General features: G+C 44.3%; 1 protein-coding gene across 1 annotated transcript in view; it reads right to left on the bottom strand.

The window, feature by feature from the left end:
- The window catches only part of LOC311229438 (low-density lipoprotein receptor-related protein 5-like), a 188,408-nt gene that overhangs the window by 147,714 nt on the left and 14,820 nt on the right, over positions 1-25,874 (bottom strand). Inside the window, 5 exon segments of the mRNA XM_084315521.1 lie at positions 831-1,027; positions 2,679-2,807; positions 7,273-7,341; positions 8,665-8,881; positions 11,531-11,731. Coding sequence (XP_084171647.1) covers positions 831-1,027; positions 2,679-2,807; positions 7,273-7,341; positions 8,665-8,881; positions 11,531-11,731 — 813 coding nt within the window.

The raw sequence follows: 25,874 nt of genomic DNA, 5'->3' as shown, positions 1-25,874 counted from the left end.
ATAGACTATAACACCTACTGTAATCCCAGAGTATTTACTGTAAGACTATAGAGTATAACACCTACTGTAATCCCAGAGTATTTACTGTAAAACTATAGAGTATAACACCTACTGTAATCCCATAGTATTTACTGTAAGAATATAGACTATAACACCTACTGTAATCCCAGGGTATTTACTGTAAGACTATAGACTATAACACCTACTGTAATCCAAGAGTATTTACTGTAAGGCTATAGACTATAACACCTAGTGTAATCCCAGAGTATTTACTGTAAAACTATAGAGTATAACACCTACTGTAATCCCATAGTATTTACTGTAAGAATATAGACTATAACACCTACTGTAATCCCATAGTATTTACTGTAAGACTATAGACTATAACACCTACTGTAATCCCAGAGTACTTACTGTAAGGCTATAGAGTATAACACCTACTGTAATCCCAGAGTACTTACTGTAAGGCTATATAGTATAACACCTACTGTAATCCCAGAGTACTTACTGTAAGACTATAGACTATAACACCTACTGTAATCCCAGAGTACTTACTGTAAGACTATATACTATAACACCTACTGTAATCCCAGAGTACTTACTGTAAGACTATAGACTATAACACCTACTGTAATCCCAGAGTATTTACTGTAAGACTATAGACTATAACACCTACTGTAATCCCAGAGTATTTACTGTAAGACTATAGACTATAACACCTACTGTAATCCCAGAGTACTTACTGTAAGACTATAGAGTATAACACCTACTGTAATCCCAGAGTACTTACTGTAAAACTATAACACCTACTGTAATCCCAGAGTACTTACTGTACGGCTGTCTCTGAGGTCCCAGTACTTGGATGTCCATGGGAGAATAGATCCCACTCAGAATCTCTCTGATTCGATCTCCAGTGTGTTTGTTGCAGGCGTGGATGGACCTGGTCTGCCAGTCTGTCCAGAACAGAGTGTCCTCGGACAGGGTCAAGGCGAAGGGGTGGGTCAGAGTGCCCTCCACCACCGTCTCACTAGTAGGACAAAACAAACGCACCTTGGATTACTAGATTGATTGTGTGTGTGAAAATGTGTTTGTGCTTGTGCATTTTTTACATTTTAGAGAGTGGGTGTTGATAACAGCCTCTGTTCAATCTCCTAAAACCACTGTTACCATAGTAACAGATTGACCATCGCTATGGCAACAACCAACCATTACCATGGCTCTGTTCAGAGTGCCATTTTTGGGTTAGCTGATTTAGCTAGTAGATAGTCATCTAAGATAATCCATTTAGTTAGTTTAGCTAATCAATTTGTCTAATGGCAAAAATATGACATTAACCTAATGATAAGCTTTTGTTACCAACTCTGTTAGCTAACATTAACGCTAGTAATGTTACATAGTGTTAGCTAACAGTTAGCTAACATTAGCGCTAGTAATGTTACATAGTGTTGGCTAACAGTTAGCTAACATTAACGCTAGTAATGTTACATAGTGTTGGCTAACAGTTAGCTAACATTAACGCTAGTAATGTTACATAGTGTTGGCTAACAGTTAGCTAACATTAACGCTAGTAATGTTACATAGTGTTGGCTAACAGTTAGCTAACATTAACGCTAGTAATGTTACATAGTGTTGGCGAACAGTTAGCCAACATTAACGTTAGAAATGTTACATAGTGTTGGCGAACAGTTAGCTAACATTAACGTTAGAAATGTTACATAGTGTTGGCTAACAGTTAGCTAACATTAACGCTAGTAATGTTACATAGTGTTGGCGAACAGTTAGCTAACATTAACGTTAGAAATGTTACATAGTGTTGGCGAACAGTTAGCTAACATTAACGTTAGAAATGTTACATAGTGTTGGCTAACATTAACGTTAGTAATGTTACATAGTGTTGGCTAACAGTTAGCTAACATTATATGGGTGTCAACTACTGTGATTTGAGAGAAAGTCAGAACAAAGCCCGACTGATACAACTGAACAGAAGAATCCAGGTTGAAAAGAAGCAGACATATCCTTTAATGTGGAGAGGGTTTCAATTGAGATGCAAAACAAACGCACCCTCAGTCTGTGTTTCAACTGTTGTGTTGGTGTTAGGGGGGGGGGGGTGTATGTGCACAATCACATTTACATACAGTACAGCCAGGGGTACAAACTATGATTGATGACAGCTTTCTGCTGTTAGGATTCTAAATACACACCTGCTTTGATCCTGTGTGTGTGTGTGTGTGTGTGTGTGTGTGTGTGTGTGTGTGTGTGTGTGTGTGTGTGTGTGTGCAGTGTATATGTGTGTGTCTCAGCATATTGAGTCATTACTCAGTGCTGTCAGATAAAAAGCTCTGCCTCTCCCTCTCTCTCTCTCTCCATCTCTCTCTCTGTCTTTCCATATCTCCATCTCTCTCTCTATATATGTCTCTCTCCATCTCTCTTTCTGTCTGTCTCTCATTCTCTCTCATTCTCTCTCTCTATCTCTCCATCTCTCTCTATATATCTCTCCATCTCTCTCTCTCTCTCCATCTCTCTCTCTCTATATATCTCTCTATATCTCCATCTCTCTCTCTCTATATATATATCTCTACATCTCTTTCAGTCTCTCTCTCTCCATCTCTCTCTCTCTCTCTCCATCTCTCTCTCTCTCTCCATCTCTCTCCATCTCTCTCCATCTCTCTCTCTCTCACCGATTGGTTCCATCCAGTTCAGCTCTGTGAATGAAGCTCAGTTTGGCGTCTGCCCAGTACAGTTTCTGTTCCTTCAAGTCGATGGTCATTCCATTGGGCCAGTAGATATCTGCCTCCACTATCACCTTCCTGTTAGAGACACAGACAACTTCCTGTTAGACACAGACAACTTCCTGTTAGAGACAGACAACTTCCTGTTAGACACACAGACAACTTCCTGTTAGACACACAACTTCCTGTTAGACACACAGACAACTTCCTGTTAGACACACAACTTCCTGTTAGAGACACAGACAACTTCCTGTTAGAGACAGACAACTTCCTGTTAGACACACAACTTCCTGTTAGACACAGACAACTTCCTGTTAGAGACAGACAACTCCCTGTTAGACACACAGACAACTTCCTGTTAGACAGACAACTTCCTGTTAGAGACACACAGACAACTTCCTGTTAGACACAGACAACTTCCTGTTAGAGACAGACAACTTCCTGTTAGACACACAGACAACTTCCTGTTAGACACACAGACAACTTCCTGTTAGACACACAGACAACTTCCTGTTAGACACAGACAACTTCCTGTTAGACACAGACAACTTCCTGTTAGAGACACAGACAACTTCCTGTTAGAGACAGACAACTTCCTGTTAGAGACAGACAACTTCCTGTTAGAGACAGACAACTTCCTGTTAGAGACACAGACAACTTCCTGTTAGAGACACAGACAACTTCCTGTTAAAGACAGACAACTTCCTGTTAGACACACAGACAACTTCCTGTTAGACACACAGACAACTTCCTGTTAGACACAGACAACTTCCTGTTAGACACAGACAACTTCCTGTTAGACACAGACAACTTCCTGTTAGACACACAGACAACTTCCTGTTAGACACACAACTTCCTGTTAGAGACACAGACAACTTCCTGTTAGAGACAGACAACTTCCTGTTAGAGACACAGACAACTTCCTGTTAGAGACAGACAACTTCCTGTTAGACACAGACAACTTCCTGTTAGACACACAGACAACTTCCTGTTAGACACACAACTTCCTGTTAGACACACAGACAACTTCCTGTTAGAGACAGACAACTTCCTGTTAGAGACACAGACAACTTCCTGTTAGAGACAGACAACTTCCTGTTAGAGACAGACAACTTCCTGTTAGAGACACAGACAACTTCCTGTTAGAGACAGACAACTTCCTGTTAGAGACACAGACAACTTCCTGTTGGAGACAGACAACTTCCTGTTAGAGACAGACAACTTCCTGTTAGACACAGACAACTTCCTGTTAAAGACAGACAACTTCCTGTTAGACACACAGACAACTTCCTGTTAGACACACAGACAACTTCCTGTTAGACACAGACAACTTCCTGTTAGACACAGACAACTTCCTGTTAGACACACAACTTCCTGTTAGACACACAGACAACTTCCTGTTAGAGACACAGACAACTTCCTGTTAGACACACAACTTCCTGTTAGACACACAACTTCCTGTTAGACACACAGACAACTTCCTGTTAGACACACAGACAACTTCCTGTTAGACACAGACAACTTCCTGTTAGACACACAGACAACTTCCTGTTAGACACACAGACAACTTCCTGTTAGACACACAACTTCCTGTTAGAGACACAGACAACTTCCTGTTAGAGACACAACTTCCTGTTAGACACACAGACAACTTCCTGTTAGACAGACAACTTCCTGTTAGAGACAGACAACTTCCTGTTAGACACAGACAACTTCCTGTTAGACAGACAACTTCCTGTTAGAGACAGACAACTTCCTGTTATCCTGTTAGACACAGACAACTTCCTCACAGACAACTTCCTGTTAGACACACAGACAACTTCCTGTTAGAGACACAGACAACTTCCTGTTAGAGACAGACAACTTCCTGTTAGACACAGACAACTTCCTGTTAGACACAGACAACTTCCTGTTAGAGACACAGACAACTTCCTGTTAGAGACAGACAACTTCCTGTTAAGACACACAGACAACTTCCTGTTGACACACAGACAACCTAGCTGACCGGGTGGATGGCTATCAAAGCAAGGCCCGACCAAGCTGAAATTGACGTCAAATCGATCTTACCTGTGGCCGGTTGGACTGCAAAAAGGATTTCCCAGTTATCGATCGCCATCTGGTAGATACATATGTCCATTGGCTGATGCTATATTCCTTTACTGCACACTGAATTCGGCTACACGCATAGCTTTAGGCTAACAGAAAAGTCCATTCATAATAATAAAAAAAAAAGGTCTGTAACAGGGAACACTGCATTATCGAGACAGCGCCCCTACGAGGATCTGGCCGGTAATGCACTTTTCCGAATTCCAAGAGTAGGGTAAAACTGCAGTGCCGCTCGGTGACATTGAGTAGGATATTAAAATAGAATAAAAGCCAAAACAACCTTGCCACGTATATACATGGTTGGCCCTTTAACACTTTGATTGCCACTCACGAGTTTTCTCGGATTTATAATAGTTACGTTGAAAGCCACTCACGAGATTTCTCCGATTTTTTTTTTTTTTAGCGATCTGAAATCATATTGCATCACCCGAGCCTACCCTAGTATACCCTAGAGCCGCCGGCCATCAGATGTGGAAAAAAGCGCCCCCTATCGTCTCCCAGATGACATCAGGGATTTTGGAATGGACTCAATGAAAATGAATGGGGAAAAAATCCTGTACTCCACATTTTCCAGTCCACTGATGCAGCTGGGGTTACCACAGTTCATTATGGATCCTCTGAGCGCCGCGGATCATGAGTTCTACTGTATCACGTTAGATCTATACACTTATCGATTTTTTCGAATGGTGATCAGGAATTGGAATATACCAGTTGGATAGGTCGGAAGGTCTGGATTCTTACATATCTCGATGTGATTTATCTAGAAATATCCACAGCAAGAATTTTGGGTCTCAGTGAATCCAAAATTACAATGTGGTCAGAAGTGGTGGAGAGAATAAAAGATAGCATATAATTGTAGTGCCTGGTTAGGAGCGAATGATAATGGATGGATTATCCAAGTGGGGGTCCGGGGGGGGGGGGGGGGGAGCGAGCGAGAGCATATGTGTGTAGGGTATTAGATAGCAGGTATTAGGTGTATATCTTGTATAAGACATTTATTTAAAAATGGTGATTTAACTGGATGTGCACTGTTAATTAATGCTTGTATATCAAATTTTATGTTGTCATGTTTGTTTATTTGTTTGTTTAAAAAATAATTAAAAAAAAATACAGAAAAAGAAAAAATACAGAAAAGAAATCTTAGTCAAACCTTTAGTATTATGGATATTAAACATGCTGGCAGAGTACATGCATCCATGTTGTCGTGAACATTTTAATTAAATAAAGAAATTCCCTATCCATAGTCGCCGTGGGATTTTTTTTAATACAATTTTTTATAAATTCCCAACCTACCCATGGCCTGAACTGACAACCAACAGGAACCAAACAATATATTTTTTATGCCTGACTGAAACACAGGTGAAATTCTATTTAATGAATTGATCGCTAAAAAACTAATGGCAACCAATGTTAGAGGGAAAAAAAGCTGTTACACCAACAAGCTGATTCTAGCAATATATTTATTTATATATACTGTATATATTGTATATATATTGTAATAAATCCAGGGTGAGAGCATCACTCAGATGCTGATGTAATGTGTAGCAGGGGCGACAGTGGCTCAAGAGGTAGAGCAGTCGTCTGGTAATCCGGAGGTTCCTGGTTTGATTCCCGCTCCTCCCGGGCAGCGTGTCGAAGTGTCCTTGAGCAAGACACTTAACCCCTAATTGCTCCTGATGAGCAGGTTGGCACCTTGCATGGTCTCCTCCGCCATCGGTGTGTGAATGTGTGAGTGAACGGGTAAAATGTGAGGAACAAAGTGTAAAGTGCTTTGGATAAAAGCGCTATATAAATGCACCATGAGTGAGTTATGTTAGAAGAACAATCCAACTTAAATTAAATGGATTATCTCGTTTGCCCAGCTCATTAATATCTTTATTTTTTTTATCTACTTTTTCTCCCCATTTTTCTATTTTTCTCCCTTCCCCAATTTCGTATTGTCCAATTCTACCCTCCCCTGTCTCGAACGCTGTTAGACCATGCCTCCCACAAGCCGGCTGCAATGTGGACGAAGCCTTGCATCACGTGTCCCCTCCGGTACTCGAGGAAGCAGCCGTCACATCTTTTCACCTGTACAGCGCAATCTCTCAGCGGCGAGGGTCTGCGTGGGAGGCTCACGCCGCCCCAGTCGCTTCCTGATTCTGCTGCGCAGGCGCACCAACCGACCTGTAGGAGTCGCTGTCCACAACGTCCGATCCCCACCCACCAGCTTCCCGCCCCCTAATACTGCCAATTGTATTAGTATGAACGACCAGCCAAGCTGGTAGCAACGCAGAGAGCTGGGCTCGAACCCAGCATCTCCTGCGTTGGTGGTGAGCGCCTTGCCCACTGCGCCACCTAGCCGCCCAGCTCATTAATATCTGTAACAGATGCACGTCTCTGTGTAAAGTGAGTCCCCATCTCTGCCTGATACCGATATCTGATTGGTCAACTGTACCTGTTGCTGCCGTCCATCCCTGCCCTCTCTATGCGTGGCTCCTCCCCCCAGTCTGTCCAATACATGTAGCTGCGGACAGGAAGCAGAAACACGTCAGACACCTGTCAGTCAGTCAGTCAGTAGGAGGGCTGTCACATTATTTTAGTAAAAAATTTAATAAAATTTCGAATTTACATAAAAACATGATATTCGAACTTGAAGGGAGAAATTAGAATTAGAATTTTTATTATATATATATATATATATATATTTTTTTTATAATATTATTATTTAAAAAAAACTGTCGGTCATATAGGTGAGGCTGTGCTGAAAAGAATGATACCAAACATACCATGGTAAAGAAAAGTAGCCAAAACTTTTTTTAGACTTTTCTTGAGGTTTAGGCATTTTTATTTTTTTTTTTACACTGAAATTCGAAATCGAACTTGTCTACAATTCTGCAACGAATTTTGAATGATATGTTTTGTTAAAGTGACAGGGCTAGTCAGTAACACGTCAGCCAATCAGTAAGTCAGGAAGTCAGGTAACCAGTCAATAAGCTTTGAGCTGCAATACACAGAATGAAGGTGTTTATACAAATGAAGTGCATTATTATAATAATGTGTGCAGGGTTTAACCCTTTCACCGCCGCACTACCAAACGGTTAACCCTTTCACTACGACAATACACAGAATGTCAACCCTTTCACTGCCACACAACAGGAGGTTAACCCTTTCACTGCCACACTACAGAAGGTTAACCCTTTACTATCACACTACCAGAGGTGCGTTGCTCATGGGACAGGGTTGCATGACGTGCAACCAAGCTTTTGTGAGCAGAAGCGCGTGCACGCACATGCACGGATGTACACGCGCGTGCACACAGGAATGCGCTGCACTCGACTGATGCGCCAACTCGCTAGGTAGCCAGGTGGCCACTTTGCATATCAATAGCGCCGGTCGTCAGGTGTGTTCAAATAGGTTCTCAGATACATTCACACAAAACTAGTGAATGAAATGTGTTACATTCCATTCGTAGAGGCAATTAGGCACTGTCTTTAGTCTGTGCTCATGCAAGGGAACATGCGCATGCACGTGGCGTCATTAGCGTGCGTGCAACCAGATTTGATATCAGCAACGCAACACTGCAGTCGGTAGTGTGATAGTAAAGGGTTAACCTTCTGTAGTGTGGCAGTGAAAGGGTTAAGGTTGAGTCTGAGCAGAGAGCACTCACCGGTGGGCGGGGTTTAGTGTGATGACTCACCGGTGGGCGGGGTTTAGTGCGATGACTCACCGGTGGGCGGGGTTTAGTGCGATGACTCACCGGTGGGCAGGGTTTAGTGCGATGACTCACCGGTGGGCGGGGTTTAGTGCGATGACTCACCGGTGGGCGGGGTTTAGTGCGATGACTCACCGGTGGGCGGGGTTTAGTGCGATGGCTCGGGGCTGGTCCAGGTCCAACCAGAAGAGGACTTTGCGAGACGTCCCGTCCAGGTTAGCTACTTCAATCCGATTGGTCTCCGAATCTGTCCAGTACAGCTTCCTACCCAGCCAATCACAGGCCAGCCCATCAGGACTGTGCAGGCCCGAGACCACGACGCGCTGATCCGTCCCCAGAGCCTCCTTCAGCGCTGGAGAGACAGTTACACTCATCATCATTAACCCTTTCACTGAGCCTCCTTCAGCGCTGAGAGACAGTTACACTCATCATCATTAACCCTTTCACTGAGCCTCCTTCAGCGCTGAGAGACAGTTACACTCATCATCATTAACCCTTTCACTGAGCCTCCTTCAGCGCTGGAGAGACAGTTACACTCATCATCATTAACCCTTTCACTGAGCCTCCTTCAGCGCTGGAGAGACAGTTACACTCATCATCATTAACCCTTTCACTGAGCCTCCTTCAGCGCTGGAGAGACAGTTACACTCATCATCATTAACCCTTTCACTGAGCCTCCTTCAGCGCTGAGAGACAGTTACACTCATCATCATTAACCCTTTCACTGAGCCTCCTTCAGCGCTGGAGAGACAGTTACACTCATCATCATTAACCCTTTCACTGAGCCTCCTTCAGCGCTGAGAGACAGTTACACTCATCATCATTAACCCTTTCACTGAGCCTCCTTCAGCGCTGGAGAGACAGTTACACTCATCATCATTAACCCTTTCACTGAGCCTCCTTCAGCGCTGGAGAGACAGTTACACTCATCATCATTAACCCTTTCACTGAGCCTCCTTCAGCGCTGGAGAGACAGTTACACTCATCATCATTAACCCTTTCACTGAGCCTCCTTCAGCGCTGAGAGACAGTTACACTCATCATCATTAACCCTTTCACTGAGCCTCCTTCAGCGCTGGAGAGACAGTTACACTCATCATCATTAACCCTTTCACTGAGCCTCCTTCAGCGCTGGAGAGACAGTTACACTCATCATCATTAACCCTTTCACTGAGCCTCCTTCAGCGCTGAGAGACAGTTACACTCATCATCATTAACCCTTTCACTGAGCCTCCTTCAGCGCTGAGAGACAGTTACACTCATCATCATTAACCCTTTCACTGAGCCTCCTTCAGCGCTGGAGAGACAGTTACACTCATCATCATTAACCCTTTCACTGAGCCTCCTTCAGCGCTGGAGAGACAGTTACACTCATCATCATTAACCCTTTCACTGAGCCTCCTTCAGCGCTGGAGAGACAGTTACACTCATCATCATTAACCCTTTCACTGCCACACGACAGCCGGTTAACCCTTTCACTGTGACAATACAGAAGGTTAGCCCTTTACTATCACACAACCGACGGCGATGCTCCATCATTAGCATCATTAGCTCCGCGGATGCATGGAGCATCGCCGTCGGTTGTGTGATAGTAAAGGGTTAACCTTCCGTCGTGTGGCAGTGAAAGGGTTAACTGTAGTTTTGTTTGTTTGTTTTTAACACTTTGAGTGCCAACGAGACGAGAGATCTCGTTTTTTATCGTTTTTTTTTATTTATTAGCGATTTCCATTCATATTTCATCAATCTAGCCTCACGTTACCACTGGGACTCTGTCTGAGCTCCATTGGGAAAATACCGCCCCCTATCGTCTCTCCGTGTGGTACTGCACCCCTTTGGATTGGATTGAATGAAACGCATGGGGGAAAAAAATCCTGCTTCCACATTTTACTTCTCAGGCATGTAACTCGAGCCGATCGGATTCATTGTGGAGCCTCAGAACAGCGTGGAATCTGTGTTTCGACCACCCAGCGTTGGATGAATAAACGCGATCGATATTTGGAATGGCGATCAGGAATTGGAATAATCTTTTTGGAGAACATCTGATCTGAGGTAAGGAATCTATTTTACCAGTATTGGGATAATCAGAGCTTTTTTCACCTATATATCAACGTGGGCCCTATGTGTGTGTGTGCGTATCAGGAAATTGATAATCGATTCTTCAGCCTGCTTCTATAGCATGCATAAGTACACATATACTATCGATAATCTAGCGTTTATTTGAAAAAAATTAAAACGATTCATAAATAGGCCGAAAAATGACAGTTTTTAGTGTATTCCAGTATATTCCAGTAAAGGGCGATTATCACAGAATCTTCTGAAATTTTCTGGAACTTTCATAAAACGAGCGTTCTTCAAAATGGTATAAAACGGAAATTAACCGATTAAAAAACAATCCGTTTCGACAATGTTGACTGCAAACAAGTAATTGATAAGCGACGGCCATATTATACACATAGCCATAATTTAAGATATAGTTTAGCGTTATGAGATATGAGAATATGAGAGCTCTATCATTGAAGTGGCCGTTGGCATGCAACGGGGTTCCGGGGCACCGGACCCGTGGCACGGAAAGTGTTAACATACAGCGACATCTACCACACGCTGGGATGATACTTACATACAAGTTAATAATCAGTAATTACTAGTAGGGGTGTAAATATTTGACCACACAACGATTTTATTCTATTACGATTCTTCAGGCAACGATTCGATGCATCATGAAATCTCTTCATTTGACCACGATTGGATTGGATTGGATTAGATACATTTTCGATCAGTTAATTCCCCCCAAAAATGTTGAATACACAAATGTGGCTGGGGGAACTGATTCATTCAGCATGAATGGAAAAAATATTTAATATATATTTAAATCCGAAATGATTCTAACATCTTCGAATTGATGCAGTTGAATAGTCACTTTAGGATTGATACATGGCTGCATTGTTACACCCCTAGTTAGTCACTAGTGAACCCTAACCCTAACCCTAACACACAGCCTTACAGTTGGAGGACTGGTTCCAGTGCGTCTGCTTGATGGCCTCCTCGGACACGTCCGTCCAGAAGATCAGCCCCTCGCTGAACAGGAAGTCCACGGCAGCCGCGTCCTCCAGGTCGCCCACCACCACCGCCGACTCCCCGCGCACCCCCTCCACGTCCACCAGGCGGACATCACGCCGGTTAGCGAAGAGGAGGAGAGGGGAGCCTGGGGGACGAAGAGGAGGGAGAAGAGGAGAGAGAAGAGGAGAGGAGAAGAGGAGGGAGAAGAGGAGGGAGAAGAGGAGAGAGAAGAGGAGAGAGAAGAGGAGAGGAGAAGAGGAGGGAGAAGAGGAGGGAGAAGAGGAGGGGAGAAGAGGGAGAAGAGGAGGGAGAAGAGGAGAGAGAAGAGGAGAGAGAAGGAGAGAAGAGGAGAGAGAAGAGGAGAGAGAAGAGGAGAGAGAAGAGGAGGGAGAAGAGGAGGGAGAAGAGGAGGAGAAGAGGAGGGAGAAGGAGAGAAGAGGAGAGAGAAGAGGAGAGAGAAGAGGAGAGAGAAGAGGAGGGAGAAGAGGAGAGAGAAGAGGAGGGAGAAGAGGAGAGAAGAGGAGGGAGAAGAGGAGAGAGAAGAGGGAGAAGAGGAGGGAGAAGAGGGAGAAGAGGAGAGAGAAGAGGAGAGAGAAGGAGAGAGAAGAGGAGGGAGAAGAGGAGAGAGAAGAGGAGGGGAGAAGAGGAGGGAGAAGGAGAGAAGAGGAGAGAGAAGAGGAGAGAGAAGAGGAGAGAGAAGAGGAGGGAGAAGAGGAGAGAGAAGAGGAGGGAGAAGAGGAGAGAAGAGGAGGGAGAAGAGGAGAGAGAAGAGGAGAGAGAAGAGGAGGGAGAAGAGGATAGAGAAGAGGAGAGAGAAGAGGAGGGAGAAGAGGAGAGAGAAGAGGAGGGAGAAGAGGAGAGAGAAGAGGAGAGAGAAGAGGGGAGAGAAGAGGAGGGAGAAGAGGAGGGAGAAGAGGAGAGAAGAGGAGGGAGAAGAGGATAGAGAAGAGGAGGGAGAAGAGGAGAGAGAAGAGGGAGAAGAGGAGGGAGAAGAGGGAGAAGAGGAGAGAGAAGAGGAGAGAGAAGGAGAGAGAAGAGGAGAGAGAAGAGGAGAGAGAAGAGGGAGAAGAGGAGAGAGAAGAGGAGAGAGAAGGAGAGAGAAGAGGAGGGAGAAGAGGAGAGAGAAGAGGGAGAAGAGGAGAGAGAAGAGGAGAGAGAAGGAGAGAGAAGAGGAGAGAGAAGAGGAGAGGAGAAGAGGAGAGAGAAGAGGAGAGAGAAGAGGAGAGAGAAGAGGAGGGAGAAGAGGAGAGAGAAGAGGAGAGAGAAGAGGAGAGAAGAGGAGAGAAGAGAGAGAAGAGGAGAGAGAAGAGGAGAGGAGAAGAGGAGGGAGAAGAGGAGAGAGAAGAGGAGAGAGAAGAGGAGAGAAGAGGAGAGAGAAGAGAGAGAAGAGGAGAGAGAAGAGGAGAGGAGAAGAGGAGAGGAGAAGAGGAGGGAGAAGAGAGAGAAGAGGAGAGAGAAGAGGAGAGAGAAGGGGAGAGAGAAGAGGAGAGAAGAGGAGAGAGAAGAGAGAGAAGAGGAGAGAGAAGAGGAGAGGAGAAGAGGAGGGAGAAGAGGAGAGAGAAGAGGAGAGAGAAGAGGAGAGAGAAGGGGAGAGAGAAGAGGAGAGGAGAAGAGGAGAGAGAAGAGGAGAGAGAAGAGGAGAGAGAAGAGGAGAGAAGAGGAGAGAAGAGGAGAGAGAAGAGGAGGGAGAAGAGGAGAGAGAAGAGGAGAGAAGAGGAGAGAGAAGAGGAGAGAGAAGAGGAGAGAGAAGAGGAGAGAGAAGAGGAGGGAGAAGAGGAGGGAGAAGAGGAGGGAGAAGAGGAGGGAGAAGAGGAGAGAGAAGAGGAGGGAGAAGGAGAGAAGAGGAGAGAGAAGAGGAGGGAGAAGAGGAGGGAGAAGAGGAGGGAGAAGAGGAGAGAGAAGAGGAGAGAGAAGAGGAGAGAGAAGAGGAGAGAGAAGAGGAGGGAGAAGAGGAGAGAGAAGAGGAGGGAGAAGAGGAGGGAGAAGAGGAGGGAGAAGAGGAGAGAGAAGAGGAGGGAGAAGAGGAGAGAGAAGAGGAGGGAGAAGAGGAGAGAGAAGAGGAGAGAAGAGGAGAGAGAAGAGGAGGGAGAAGAGGAGGGAGAAGAGGAGAGGAGAGGAGAGAGAAGAGGAGAGAGAAGAGGAGAGAAGAGGAGAGAGAAGAGGAGGGAGAAGAGAGAAGAGGAGAGAGAAGAGGAGAGAAGAGGAGGGAGAAGAGGAGAGAGAAGAGGAGATAGAAGAGGAGAGAAGAGGAGGGAGAAGAGGAGAGAGAAGAGGAGAGAGAAGAGGAGAGAAGAGGAGAGAGAAGAGGAGGGAGAAGAGGAGAGAGAATAGGAGGGAGAAGAGGAGAGAGAAGAGGAGGGAGAAGAGGAGAGAGAAGAGAGAGAAGAGGAGGGAGAAGAGGAGAGAGAAGAGGAGAGAAGAGGAGAGAGAAGAGGAGGGAGAAGAGGAGAGAGAAGAGGAGGGAGAAGAGGAGAGAGAAGAGGAGGGAGAAGAGGAGAGAGAAGAGGAGAGAGAAGAGGAGGGAGAAGAGGAGAGAGAAGAGGAGGGAGAAGAGGAGGGAGAAGAGGATAGAGAAGAGGAGAGAGAAGAGGAGAGAGAAGTGGAGAGAGAAGAGGAGAGAGAAGAGGAGGGAGAAGAGGAGAGAGAAGAGGAGGGAGAAGAGGAGGGAGAAGAGGATAGAGAAGAGGAGAGAGAAGAGGAGAGAGAAGAGGAGAGAGAAGAGGAGAGAGAAGAGGAGGGAGAAGAGGAGGGAGAAGAGGAGATAGAAGAGGAGAGAGAAGAGGGTTGTTAAAATGTATATTCATTTGGTGACATTTGGTGCAAATACACCTTTTCCTCAGTGAGGGACAGCTATAGTTTATTTGGATATTGTGCTGGGCGTTTTTTAGCAGACAATGTGAAAATACATACATATTTAGACCAATATCTCCCTGCAATTAACCCCCCCTCCACACACACAGACACACAAAAGGCCCCTCCATCATATAGCTCTCCTCTTTTTCAGTTGTGGGCTCCTATCAATGTCCCTCTCTGCAGCTTTACATTTTTATTTATTTTAAGATATGTCTTTAGGGGGGCGGCTGATTGGCGCAGTGGGCAAGGCGCTCGCTCTCTACGTTGCTACCGGCTGGCTGGTCGTTCATACTAACACAATTGGCAAGTGTTAGAGGGTGGGAAAGCCGGTGGGTGGGGATTGGACGTTGTGGACAGCGACTCCTACAGGTCGGTTGGTGCGCCTGCGCAGTAGAATCAGGAAGTAACGGGGGCAGCGTGAGCCTCCCACGCGTTACTCCTCGCCACTGAGAGATCGAGCTGCTGCGGTGAAAAGATGCGACAGGCTGCCTCCTCGTGTACCGGAGGGGACACGTGATGCAAGGCTTCTGTCCTCACTACAGCCGACCAGTTCGGAGGCATAGTCTAGCAACGCTCAAGACAGGGGAGGGAAGAATTGGATATACGAAATTGGGATGGGAGAAAAATAGAAAAAGTTAAAAATAAAATAAAAGACATGTCTTTAGAGCATTTGTGCTTTATTGGGGACAGCGAGAGACAGGAGACGAGGTAAAGAGACAGGGTTTCAAAACCCAGGGCGTTGCGATTACACAGGACGCCCCTCTCTCTGCATCTTATCCAAATTGCAGAGTTACACACATGAATCTTCAACAGATGATTTTCATTCAAGCTGCACAATAAATTATGTAGTTGTCAGACCGCTTCAAACGCATCAAATCCTTCACTATGATTGTCATCATCACTGGCCCATCATTCTGGCTCAGAGTGCTTTTCATTTATCTGGATCATCCTCAACACGTTCCAGTGCTTGTTGAACATAATATTCATTAGGGATGCCCCGATCGATCGGCCGATAATCAGTATAAATATGCAATCGGTGATCGGTGATAATGCTTTATTTTCGCCGATCGTCAAAACCGATCGAAAAACATGATACAATTGTTAGCGGAGATCTCACAGTCACTGCTGACTTCTCTCTCAGACACACAGCGTACGGCGCCGCCTCATCCCCAGCCCCTCCCACACTCATGTAAACAAGAGCGCAGTCTGCTATAGTCTGGTGCATGATGCGGCGTGAGCTAACGTTGGCTACCAGTACCTACCAAGCTAACATTACTGTTTAAACTAAATGACACAGTGACTACATGAGGCATTGTCTAACGTTATCTAGCTGGCTAGCTACTGATAGCTGCTGATATCAACAAATGCTCCAGCAATAGTCGAGTGCATGATAAGTTACCTCCGTTGACTCGGTAGCTCACGTTAGCTCACGTTAGCTCTAAACTAAATAGTTCACTGAGGCGTTGTCTTAAAGCCCAACATCCAGGTTAAACCCTACTGATCAATTATGGGTAGTTTACATCATTGGTATATAATTTCATTATTTATTTTTTTCCATTTGACACCGGAAATGCCACTTCGAAAGAGTTAAAAAGGTCCATGCACGAATAACATGCACGCGCGAATCAAAAAAGCTTATCAAGCGCCGACGTCACTACAGGTGCATATTAATGAGCCGAATCTAAAAGCTTATCAGACGCTAGCACAGCCGTGACGTCACTTCAGGAAACGTATGCCTTGCCAGTCCGGGTCATAGTACTATATCAATGGTGGCCCACTCGGTGCATCACAGTTAGCCTATAGCTCCGCCGTCCCTGCTACAGTCGGGACCACTACAGCTCCGCCGTCCCTGCGGGTGGTTCTCTCCTCTTTGTGTGCCCCCGTCCTTGCGGGTGTCCTGCGGAGGAGCTTGTGGACGCGACAACAGCGGCGGCCGAAGGGTGTTTGAGCCTGTAACGTTAGTTAGCTCATAGCTATCGTGTACCACTAGCCTTTACGGGCTCGAGCACCCTACGGCTGCCGCCGTTGTCGCGTCCATGGGCCCCCCGGCAGGGTACCCGTGGGGACGGGGTGTACAGAGAGGAGAGAACCATTTTGGGTCGGCCGTTCATGCCGGCCAGCGAGCCGGATGTCGGGATATGTTGTTAGCACAATAGCTACCAAGCTAAGCTATGTTAGCTACTAACGTTATAAACACGATATGTGTACAACGACACAATGATTTACATTATTACAAATATGGTAACGTGGTTGTGGCTTTTACAAATAGTGGTTAGCTTTAGAGATGGATGGCTATAATCACGGAGCAATAGTGTTAGGTGAAACAGATACATTTTCATTCGGCTAGTAGTAGCAAGCATATATCTATGGTAGCAAGGCTCTCTGCCTGCAGTGCCTGCCACTAGCTGTGTGTGACTCTCAGCGCCCCCTGGTGAGCCCCCTGGTGCCCTGCACCTGTTGTGACGAGATCATTTCGATTACACACGTTATGAACCATTGATTAAAATATCCACGTGCGTGGTGATTGTGTTGGGCAGACAAAATGTTTGATAAAAACGCTAAAACTGGGTCAATTTCAATACTTTTTTTTCCCTTCTTCATGAAAGTCACCGTTGGCCTAGTCCACATTGTTTATTGAACAAAAATACAACGTGAAGGTTGGCCTTTAACGTTATCTAGCCGGCTAGCAGTAGCTACAGATAGCTCCTGATATCAATGTCTTATAACATTGATTCGATGCGTATTCGAGCTGAGGGCTTGCTGAATGTGATTTATACCAATACTAGGGTCCAGCTGCAGCGCCGGAGAATCCTATTCATCTTTTTGCCATTTTATTATAAAATCTCTCTATCCTCCATTATGCCCAAGGAGCGTGTGTCTGTCTGACGGTCCGATCTGCGGAGCGCACTGGATATAGAGAAACCATAGGAATTTTTAGTGATGCACCGATGTGAAAATTGTGGCCGAATACCGATAACCGATATTAATATTGCTGTTCTGGCCGATACCGATATTTACCGATGTCGATATCTCTGTATAGAAAACACTTTTTTATGATAATCAAATAAAGAGCTATTTTCCAAAACGCATTTTTATTAATTCTTTTACTTTTGTAACTTATTTTCAGAAATTACTGATATTTTTAAACTATTTAAGGCCAAAACATGTAAAAAGAAAAAATAAATCTAAAAAAATAAATAAAAAAAAGTGTATATCGGCCCATATTGGCCCTATCTTGATATCGGACCGATACTGATGGGTAAAAAAAATTGCCATATCGGCCGATATTATATCGGCGGCCAATATATCGTGCATCACTAGGAATTTTCCATTGGTTCTCCCAGCCCACGTGACCATTTCTAGCATTTCCATTGGCTAGCTCAGTGACAGATATGGATATAGATAGATACAGCGGATTACATGCAGGTGCGTTCAGAAGAGAAAATTATCGATCTAGAATATTCTATACCTTATTTCTGCACACTGCCAGCCAGCCCATGGGCGACGGAGAGATCACTTTACATTTTACTGAAGAGAAGAGAATCTCCCAATTCGGATTTTGCAAAACATGTCTAGTGTCACGCGGGCTCAGCTTTAGAGGGTTAATGGCAGCTGGCACACAGTCCTCGCGGGTCAGCACAACACAGATGTTCAGCCCACAGTCCCTACAGGCAGCTGGTCAGCACAACACAGATGTTCAGCCCACAGTCCCTACAGGCAGCTGGTCAGCACAACACAGATGTTCAGCCCACAGTCCCTACAGGCAGCTGGTCAGCACAACACAGATGTTCAGCCCACAGTCCCTACAGGCAGCTGGTCAGCACAACACAGATGTTCAGCCCACAGTCCCTACAGGCAGCTGGTCAGCACAACACAGATGTTCAGCCCACAGTCCCTACAGGCAGCTGGTCAGCACAACACAGATGTTCAGCCCACAGTCCCTACAGGCAGCTGGTCAGCACAACACAGATGTTCAGCCCACAGTCCCTACAGGCAGCTGGTCAGCACAACACAGATGTTCAGCCCACAGTCCCTACAGGCAGCTGGTCAGCACAACACAGATGTTCAGCACACAGTCCCTAGGTTCCCCACGCCCAGGGGTACCCAGGGTAGAAGGCAGCTGGTGGGTGCCCAGGGGTACCCAGGGTAGAAGGCAGCTGGCGGGTGTGTGCCTGTACTCTGTATGCAAATCCAGGTGTACGAGAACGCGCTTCCAGTTTAAGAATGAGTGATGTTCTTCATTCACGGGAACCCAGCTGTGATCATTTTGGCCACTTTACTTTACGAAGACCGTTTCACGCGTTCAGGCGTCCGGAGGCGGGGGATGTTCGTAAATTTGTTCGTACAAACTTCTTACGAAGATACTTACGAACATGTTCCATCATGAGGTCCAATCTACATCTTCTTTTAGCCCATATTGCTGTGGAAATCTTTAGTTGATCTCAAAAACGTTGTGAATTTGTGATTGAATTTTGTATTCTATTAGTGATCATTGCCCGATGGCATCACTGATCCAGACCCTCCCGACGTGGTGGAGGCACTGGCCTGCTGACCTCTCCCTCCTGGAATACAAGCACAACATCACGGCCTGATTCCCTCTCTCAGATATCATGCTGTGTCTGTCTCTAGTCAGTCTCACCATTGTTATTCTGCATCGCCCTTCAGTTCCCCTCAAACACTTTCCAGATGAGCTGGAGGTGCTTTTAAGCTCCTTCCCAGAAGACGGCCCCCCCCTGGTGCTAATGGGCTTCAACCCACCAGACCCTTCCCAGTCGGCCACAGTGGTCTCTCCCGCCCGGCTGCACCCACAGGGCTGGCAGCGCCCTGGACCTCATCTCCTCCTGTGACTCCAGCATCATTAACGGTAAGTAAGTCACTTTGGATAAAAGCGTTTGTGAATGAATCACAAACACTCCATCAAGGAAAACACAATCTCTCACAATTATAAAAAGAAATTTGAATGATCAAGCTTTCCACAGTGATATTCACTATACTTCTGAAATCTCTGATGTTGAAATGGTACTAGACTTTTTCATAAAAACCTTTCATTAACATACATGTTTTAATCTTTATTTAACCCTCTAAAGCAGTGGTCACCAACCCGTCGATCTTGATCGACTGGTCGATCTTTGAGACTGTCCCTGTAGATCTTTCCATGAAAATTTAAAAGAAAAAAAAAAGAAAAAAAAACATTTTTTTTTTATCTTACCCTGAGAGTCCACATTACAGTTCTACTTTTGTTTTGATGTGAAAAGTGATGCTGCACTTAGCACTGACTGAGAAAGTACACATACAGTTCTACTTTTGTTTTGATGTGAAAATGATGCTTCACTTAGCACTGACTGAGAAAGTAAACATTACAGTTCTACTTTTGTTTTGATGTGAAAAGTGATGCTGCACTTAGCACTGACTGAGAAAGTACACATTACAGTTCTACTTTATAAAATGCTAATTGTAAATATGTTTGTCAATGTTAATAATATGAGAAAGTCCACATTACAGTTCTACTTTTGTTCTGATGTGAAAACTGATGCTGCACTTAGCACTGACTGCACTTAGCACTGACTGAGAAAGTACACATTACAGTTCTACTTTATAAAATGCTAATTGTAAATATGTTTGTCAATGTTAATAATATGAGAAACAAGTCCACATTACAGTTCTACTTTTGTTTTGATGTGAAAAGTGATGCTGCATAAGATGACTGCACTTAGCACTGACTGAGAAAGTACATAATAGTTCTACTTTGACGTTTTAATGTTGGACCAAAGCATTGCATGTAATTAGAATACAGGCAAATAAAAGTAATTTAGTTTAAAGTACAATCTTGGCTGTCTTTTTCTTTCAACGCTTCAATAGGTAGATCTTGCCTTCACCAAAAAAATAAAAAGTGATCTTGGGCTTAAAAAGGTTGGTGACCACTGCTCTAAAGCCTACATAGACAAAGGTTTGAAAAGATGGCCACTGAAAAAACCTTGTGTTTTTTTTTAAACATGGAAAGTTCTATTTAGGCCCCCCATCAAATATCTCTCCTCCTTTTCTGTTGTGAGCTCCTATCAATGTCCCTCTCTGCATCTTATAGCATAGTTACAGTTACGTGAACCATCAACAGGTGGTATACTATTCATTCAAGCTGCACAATAAATTATTGTCAGATCAATTGATACAAGAGTAGGCTACTTCAAACCACAGCTTCAAACCAGGGTTTCCGTTAGAAAAAATTGTTGCCGGTCTCCGTGACCTGCAAGATTTCAATCTACCGGACAAATGAGATTAATTCCGGTCATAGTTTATTGAGCTTTAAAACAATTGATAGGCAGGCTATATAAAGAATGTCATCCTCAAGGCATGTAGATTTATAATAGTATTACTTAAAACTAGGCTACTTTTGCGTATACAGTCATTAATATATTCCAAATAAAATAATTCCCTCAATACTCCGTGCTGCTGCTGACTTGAAATAAAATAGACCGCGTATGTGGGCAGTCGGTCCGACACTAAACAGCAGTCTGTTATAATCACATTTTTATGAGCTAACGAATTCCGTTATATTGGACATTTGTATTAATTATATCAAGCGAAGAACTGAGAAAGCAGAGAGACGGCAACATTATCGTGGTTTGCGTGACGACTCTCTCCACCTCGCAACGACTTATTTGCAAAGAGTATGGCGCTGCAGAGCAGCTCATTCAGCTGTTATTGGCTCTTTTCTGGGAACCGCACAGCAGCGCCCCCCACCCAACATTGGCTGAAAATGGCTGAATTGGAGTACTGCTGGAATACTGCATTGTGCTGCTGTTGCTATGGCTCTGCAGCTTCACAAAAGTTCGCACACCCAGCACTAAGCTCTCGCTGACAACGTCGTTGTCATTATTAGAAGCAACGAGGAAACAAATGTAATGATCGTTTCGTTCATCGCATAGGCTATTTAATTTTAGCCTATTTTAATACAATTCAAATAATCAAATTGTGCTTAGACTCAGGGAATTATTTTCACCGGACATTAAGACCGGAGAGATGAAATATGTCGGACTTCAACAGATTTTGCCGGTCAAATACCGGTAATTACCGGCTAATGGAAACGCTGCTTCAAACACATCGAATCATTCACCATGATTAGATGTCATCATCACTGTCCCAGCATTCTGACAGAGATAGAAAGGATTTACTAGGCTGGTATCGGAAATGAGGGGAACACCAATCTAGATATTTAGGCCAGTCAGCCGGAGCGGAGAATCCCGATTCAAATACACTTTAAAGCTAGTCTTTACTCTTTATCATAAACGGTTCCAAAGATATGTTTTGTAAAATATGTCCATGCTACACACTCGGCTTTAGAGGGTTAATGAAAGGAACAAAGCTTTAGAGGGTTAATGAAAGGAACAGAGCTTTAGAGGGTTAATGAAAGGAACAGAGCTTTAGAGGATTAATGAAAGGAACAGGGCTTTAGAGGGTTAATGAAAGGAACAGAGCTTTAGAGGGTTAATGAAAGGAACAGAGCTTTAGAGGGTTAATGAAGGAACAGAGCTTTAGAGGGTTAATGAAAGGAACAGGGCTTTAGAGGGTTAATGAAAGGAACAGGGCTTTAGAGGGTTAGTGCGCGCACATATTGCTGTCAAACGGTGCGTGTCTCGTAGAGCCATATGAAATCCGCGATCACGGAATCGCGGACGGAATCGCGGAATTGAGCAATAAAAATGGAATCAACTGTAAAAAAATAAAAATAAAAAAAAATTATATATATATATATATTTTTTTTTTATATATGTTGTGGGACTTGTACAGCACTTTGTTCAACTTTGTCAGTGCTGTAAAGTTTAAACCTTTTTAAATCTTAGACAAACAAAACACTTTGCTTTCATGAAATATTGTAAGCCGTCATTTGAGGCTTTATAAAAGCAGCACAATGAACACAAATCTGTCAGTGCCGAGTCCGACCTCGTCTTAAATAACAAACAGCATTGATTGTTGTAGTTAACAAAGAGAGGCAGAGTTGATTTAGCAAAAAAATATATATATATCATTTATATTTTTATATTTTTTAATAATCACATTTTATTTTCATATTAGAATCCCATGCCCATCGAACGAAGCTTCGAAGCTTCGAAGTATTTAAGACAGCCCTATTAAATGGACTGTTATATCTTATTAAATTGTGGACATTTATTCATTCCCACTTATTAGACACTATTTCTGATGGTAAAATGAGCGTACAAAGCAAAATACAGAATTCTGAAATATTAAAACGGAAAAAACTGAATTTGGGAAAAAATAAAATGGAATTTGGAAAAAAATAAAACGGATTTCATATGGCTCTAGTGTCTCGTGCCGACTTAGTTGACAGAGAGACGGCAACATTATCATGTGGGGTTCTCACTGAAGTCTAAACGTTGCGTGATTTGCCGAATCCAATGACTATCTCCGCCGTCCCAACGCAGCGATATGCTAATCCAGCATCAAGCTCCCGCCCACCATTCTGATCAGCAAACCACAGGTCGCGCTGCAGCAGCCCCAAATTTATCTCGACATCGAAAAAGAAAGAGGTTAAAAAATGCCAGGAACTGGTGATACTTGCTGTGTGCGTGAACATAATCCCTTGGACATGAACTGACGGTACGTTTTTATTGATATATCATTGGGATCCCCCTCCGAAATTGGTCAACACGTCACCATGCATTTTGGCCGGAGCTTTAAAAAAGCACGGTGGACGCGCGGTGGACACCTTACGTCTGTGTTTATAATGAATTAATGGTAAAACGGATTATATTGAAACATAGTGCGAGCACTCACAACAACTATTCACACAATTTAAAACAGCCCATATTTATTATAGTTGACAGTCGCACGAGACTACTATACAAGAACCACGAAAATATCAGAATGTTATAAAAATAAAAATAAACGCTATACTGGCATCCTCTCAGTGAAGAGAGCACCGCAAATATGCTGCGCTATTTGAAGAGGATAAACACAGCAGAAGAAGATGGAGAACAGACACACACTGACCAACAGGGAACTGCATCCAACAACCCCTGACTCTAACGTAAGGACACATTTAAATAACAGAAGTGTAATGTTATCCGCAACGCCCCAACCCTGGACACCTTCAAAACTGCTCTAAAAACACACCTCTTGACCAAGGCTTTTCCCCATCAGTTAGTTTAGATTAGATTAGGTCCATTATCCATTATCCCTAACCTTACCTCATCCCCTTTTCCCCCCCTATTTCCCTAGCCCTATTTTTTGTCCTGATTGTGAAGCGACCTTGGGTTCTATGAAAGGCGCTGTATAAATTTGATCTATTATTATTATGATTGGAACTGTATATTATCGACACGTTCTAGTTATAGCTGCTTATTATCTTTGTGCTTACAATAATCAAAAGGTACGGTACACAGTTGGTCTCACCCTCTGTGCCATTATCAGCACAAAATATGATCAAATTGACGTTGATATATTATATATATATAAAAAAAAATTGGGACGGTTTACAATCACTTTGGGACGGTTAAAACTGTATTTCTGGACGGTTCTGGGACGGTGGTGAAAAAAGTTAGTCTGGAGCCCTGGCTTGCACGCCGCTATTTTATAGTTTACGTGCGGAGTGGGTGTGTGGCGTGAATTCTGAGGCCACGGTTAGAGTAGTGTGGGGTATGCGGTGGACGTCGTTGCAATGTATTGGGGCGGACCAGAGTATTTTAGGGTGATAGTTAGTACATTGGAAACAAGGCTGGCTAGGATAATTAGCTTGCACGCCGCAATTTTTTAATTTTTTTATCCACTTTTTCTCCCATTTTCTCCCATCCCAATTTCGTATCATCCAATTCAACCCTCCCCTGTCACGAACGCTGTTTCTTGCCTCCCACAAGCCGGCTGCAATGTGGACTAAGTCATACATAGCACAAGTCCCCTCCGGTACTTGAGGTAACAGCAGTCGCATCTTTTCACCTGCGCAGCTCGATCTCTCAGTGGCGAGGAGTAACACGTGGGAGGCTCACGCTGCCCCTGACACTTCCTGATTCTACTGCGCAGGCGCACCAACCGACCTGTAGGAGTCACTGTCCACAACGCCCGATCCCCACCCATCAGTTTCCCACCCCCTAATACGGCCAATGTGTATTAGTATGAACGACCAGCTAAACTGAAAGCAATGTGGAGCGCTGGGCTCGAACAGGCAAGCCCAGCGTCTCCGTCATTTGTGGCGAGCGCCTTGCCCACTACGCCACGTAGCCGCCCCTCACGCCGCTATTTTATAGTTTACGTGCGGAGTGGGTGTGTGGCGTGAATTCTGAGGCCACGGTTAGAGTAGTGTGGGGTATGCAGTGGACGCCGTTGCAATATATTGGGGCGGAACGGAGTATTTTAGGGTGATATTTAATACATTGTCATGGGATACACCGATTGCTCTGGCTAACTGTTAGTTCCATTCTTATAAGTGGCGGTAGGTTGCCCCCTGGTGGAATATAATAATCTATGCACTGGTGCGTAGAAGAACGTGCGCGGACTGATGACGACATCAACTCGAGACATTCGCAGCAGCAAAACAAGTCTATTAATAGCCCGTCCATCGGCGCCGGGCAAAATAATTTTATAATTTTATCGCGATAACGTTTTTGGCCATATCGCCCAGCCCTAGGAACAGAGCTTTAGAGGGTTAATGAAAGGAACAGAGCTTTAGAGGGTTAATGAAAGGAACAGAGCTTTAGAGGGTTAATGAAAGGAAAGAGGTTGAAGTAGACAGAGGGTCGTTGAAGCACCAATGTACTGCATCCTGTATGATAACATGGGCTGGTCGTCTCTAGCAGAGAGGCAAAATAAACATTTGTATCCGTTTATCTTAACCCTTTCACTACCACACTACAGAAGGTTAACCCTTTACTATCACACTACAGCCGGTTAGCCGTCTGTAGTGTGACAGTAAAGGGTTAAACTTCTGTAGTGTGGCAGTGAAAGGGTTAACACTTTGTCGTGAGGTAGTGAAGAAGGTTAACCCTTTACTATCACACAACCGACGGCGATGCTCCATCGTTAGCGGAACTAATGATGCTAATGATGGAGCATCGCCGTCGGTTGTGTGATAGTAAAAGGGCTAACCTTCTGTATTGTCACAGTGAAAGGGTTAACCGGCTGCCGTGTGGCAGTGAAAGGGTTAAAGGCCACTGCCAGGAAACGACCACCTTACAAAGGTGCCAGGTTGGAACCACTGGGAGCCGGGGGAGCGTGAAGAAACACACCTTACAACAACTCCAACTTTGTACTAAAAACTACACATTGTAGTTTCCCAAGCAGATACATAGTTGGAGCTATTTTCTTGAGGAACAGACGGGCGCAGTGATTTCACACACGCGGCATCTCAAGAGGCCTGTTGGAACTTCCATCAACAAACCCAACGTTGATGATCAAGTGATCATGATGACTTCTGGACAGAGCGAGAC

Source organism: Notolepis coatsorum (assembly GCF_963971535.1).
Source record: "Notolepis coatsorum genome assembly, chromosome: 6".
NCBI lineage: Eukaryota > Metazoa > Chordata > Actinopteri > Aulopiformes > Paralepididae > Notolepis > Notolepis coatsorum.
The sequence above is the reverse complement of the archived record's forward strand: the minus strand, read 5'-3'. Positions and strand labels throughout refer to the sequence as shown.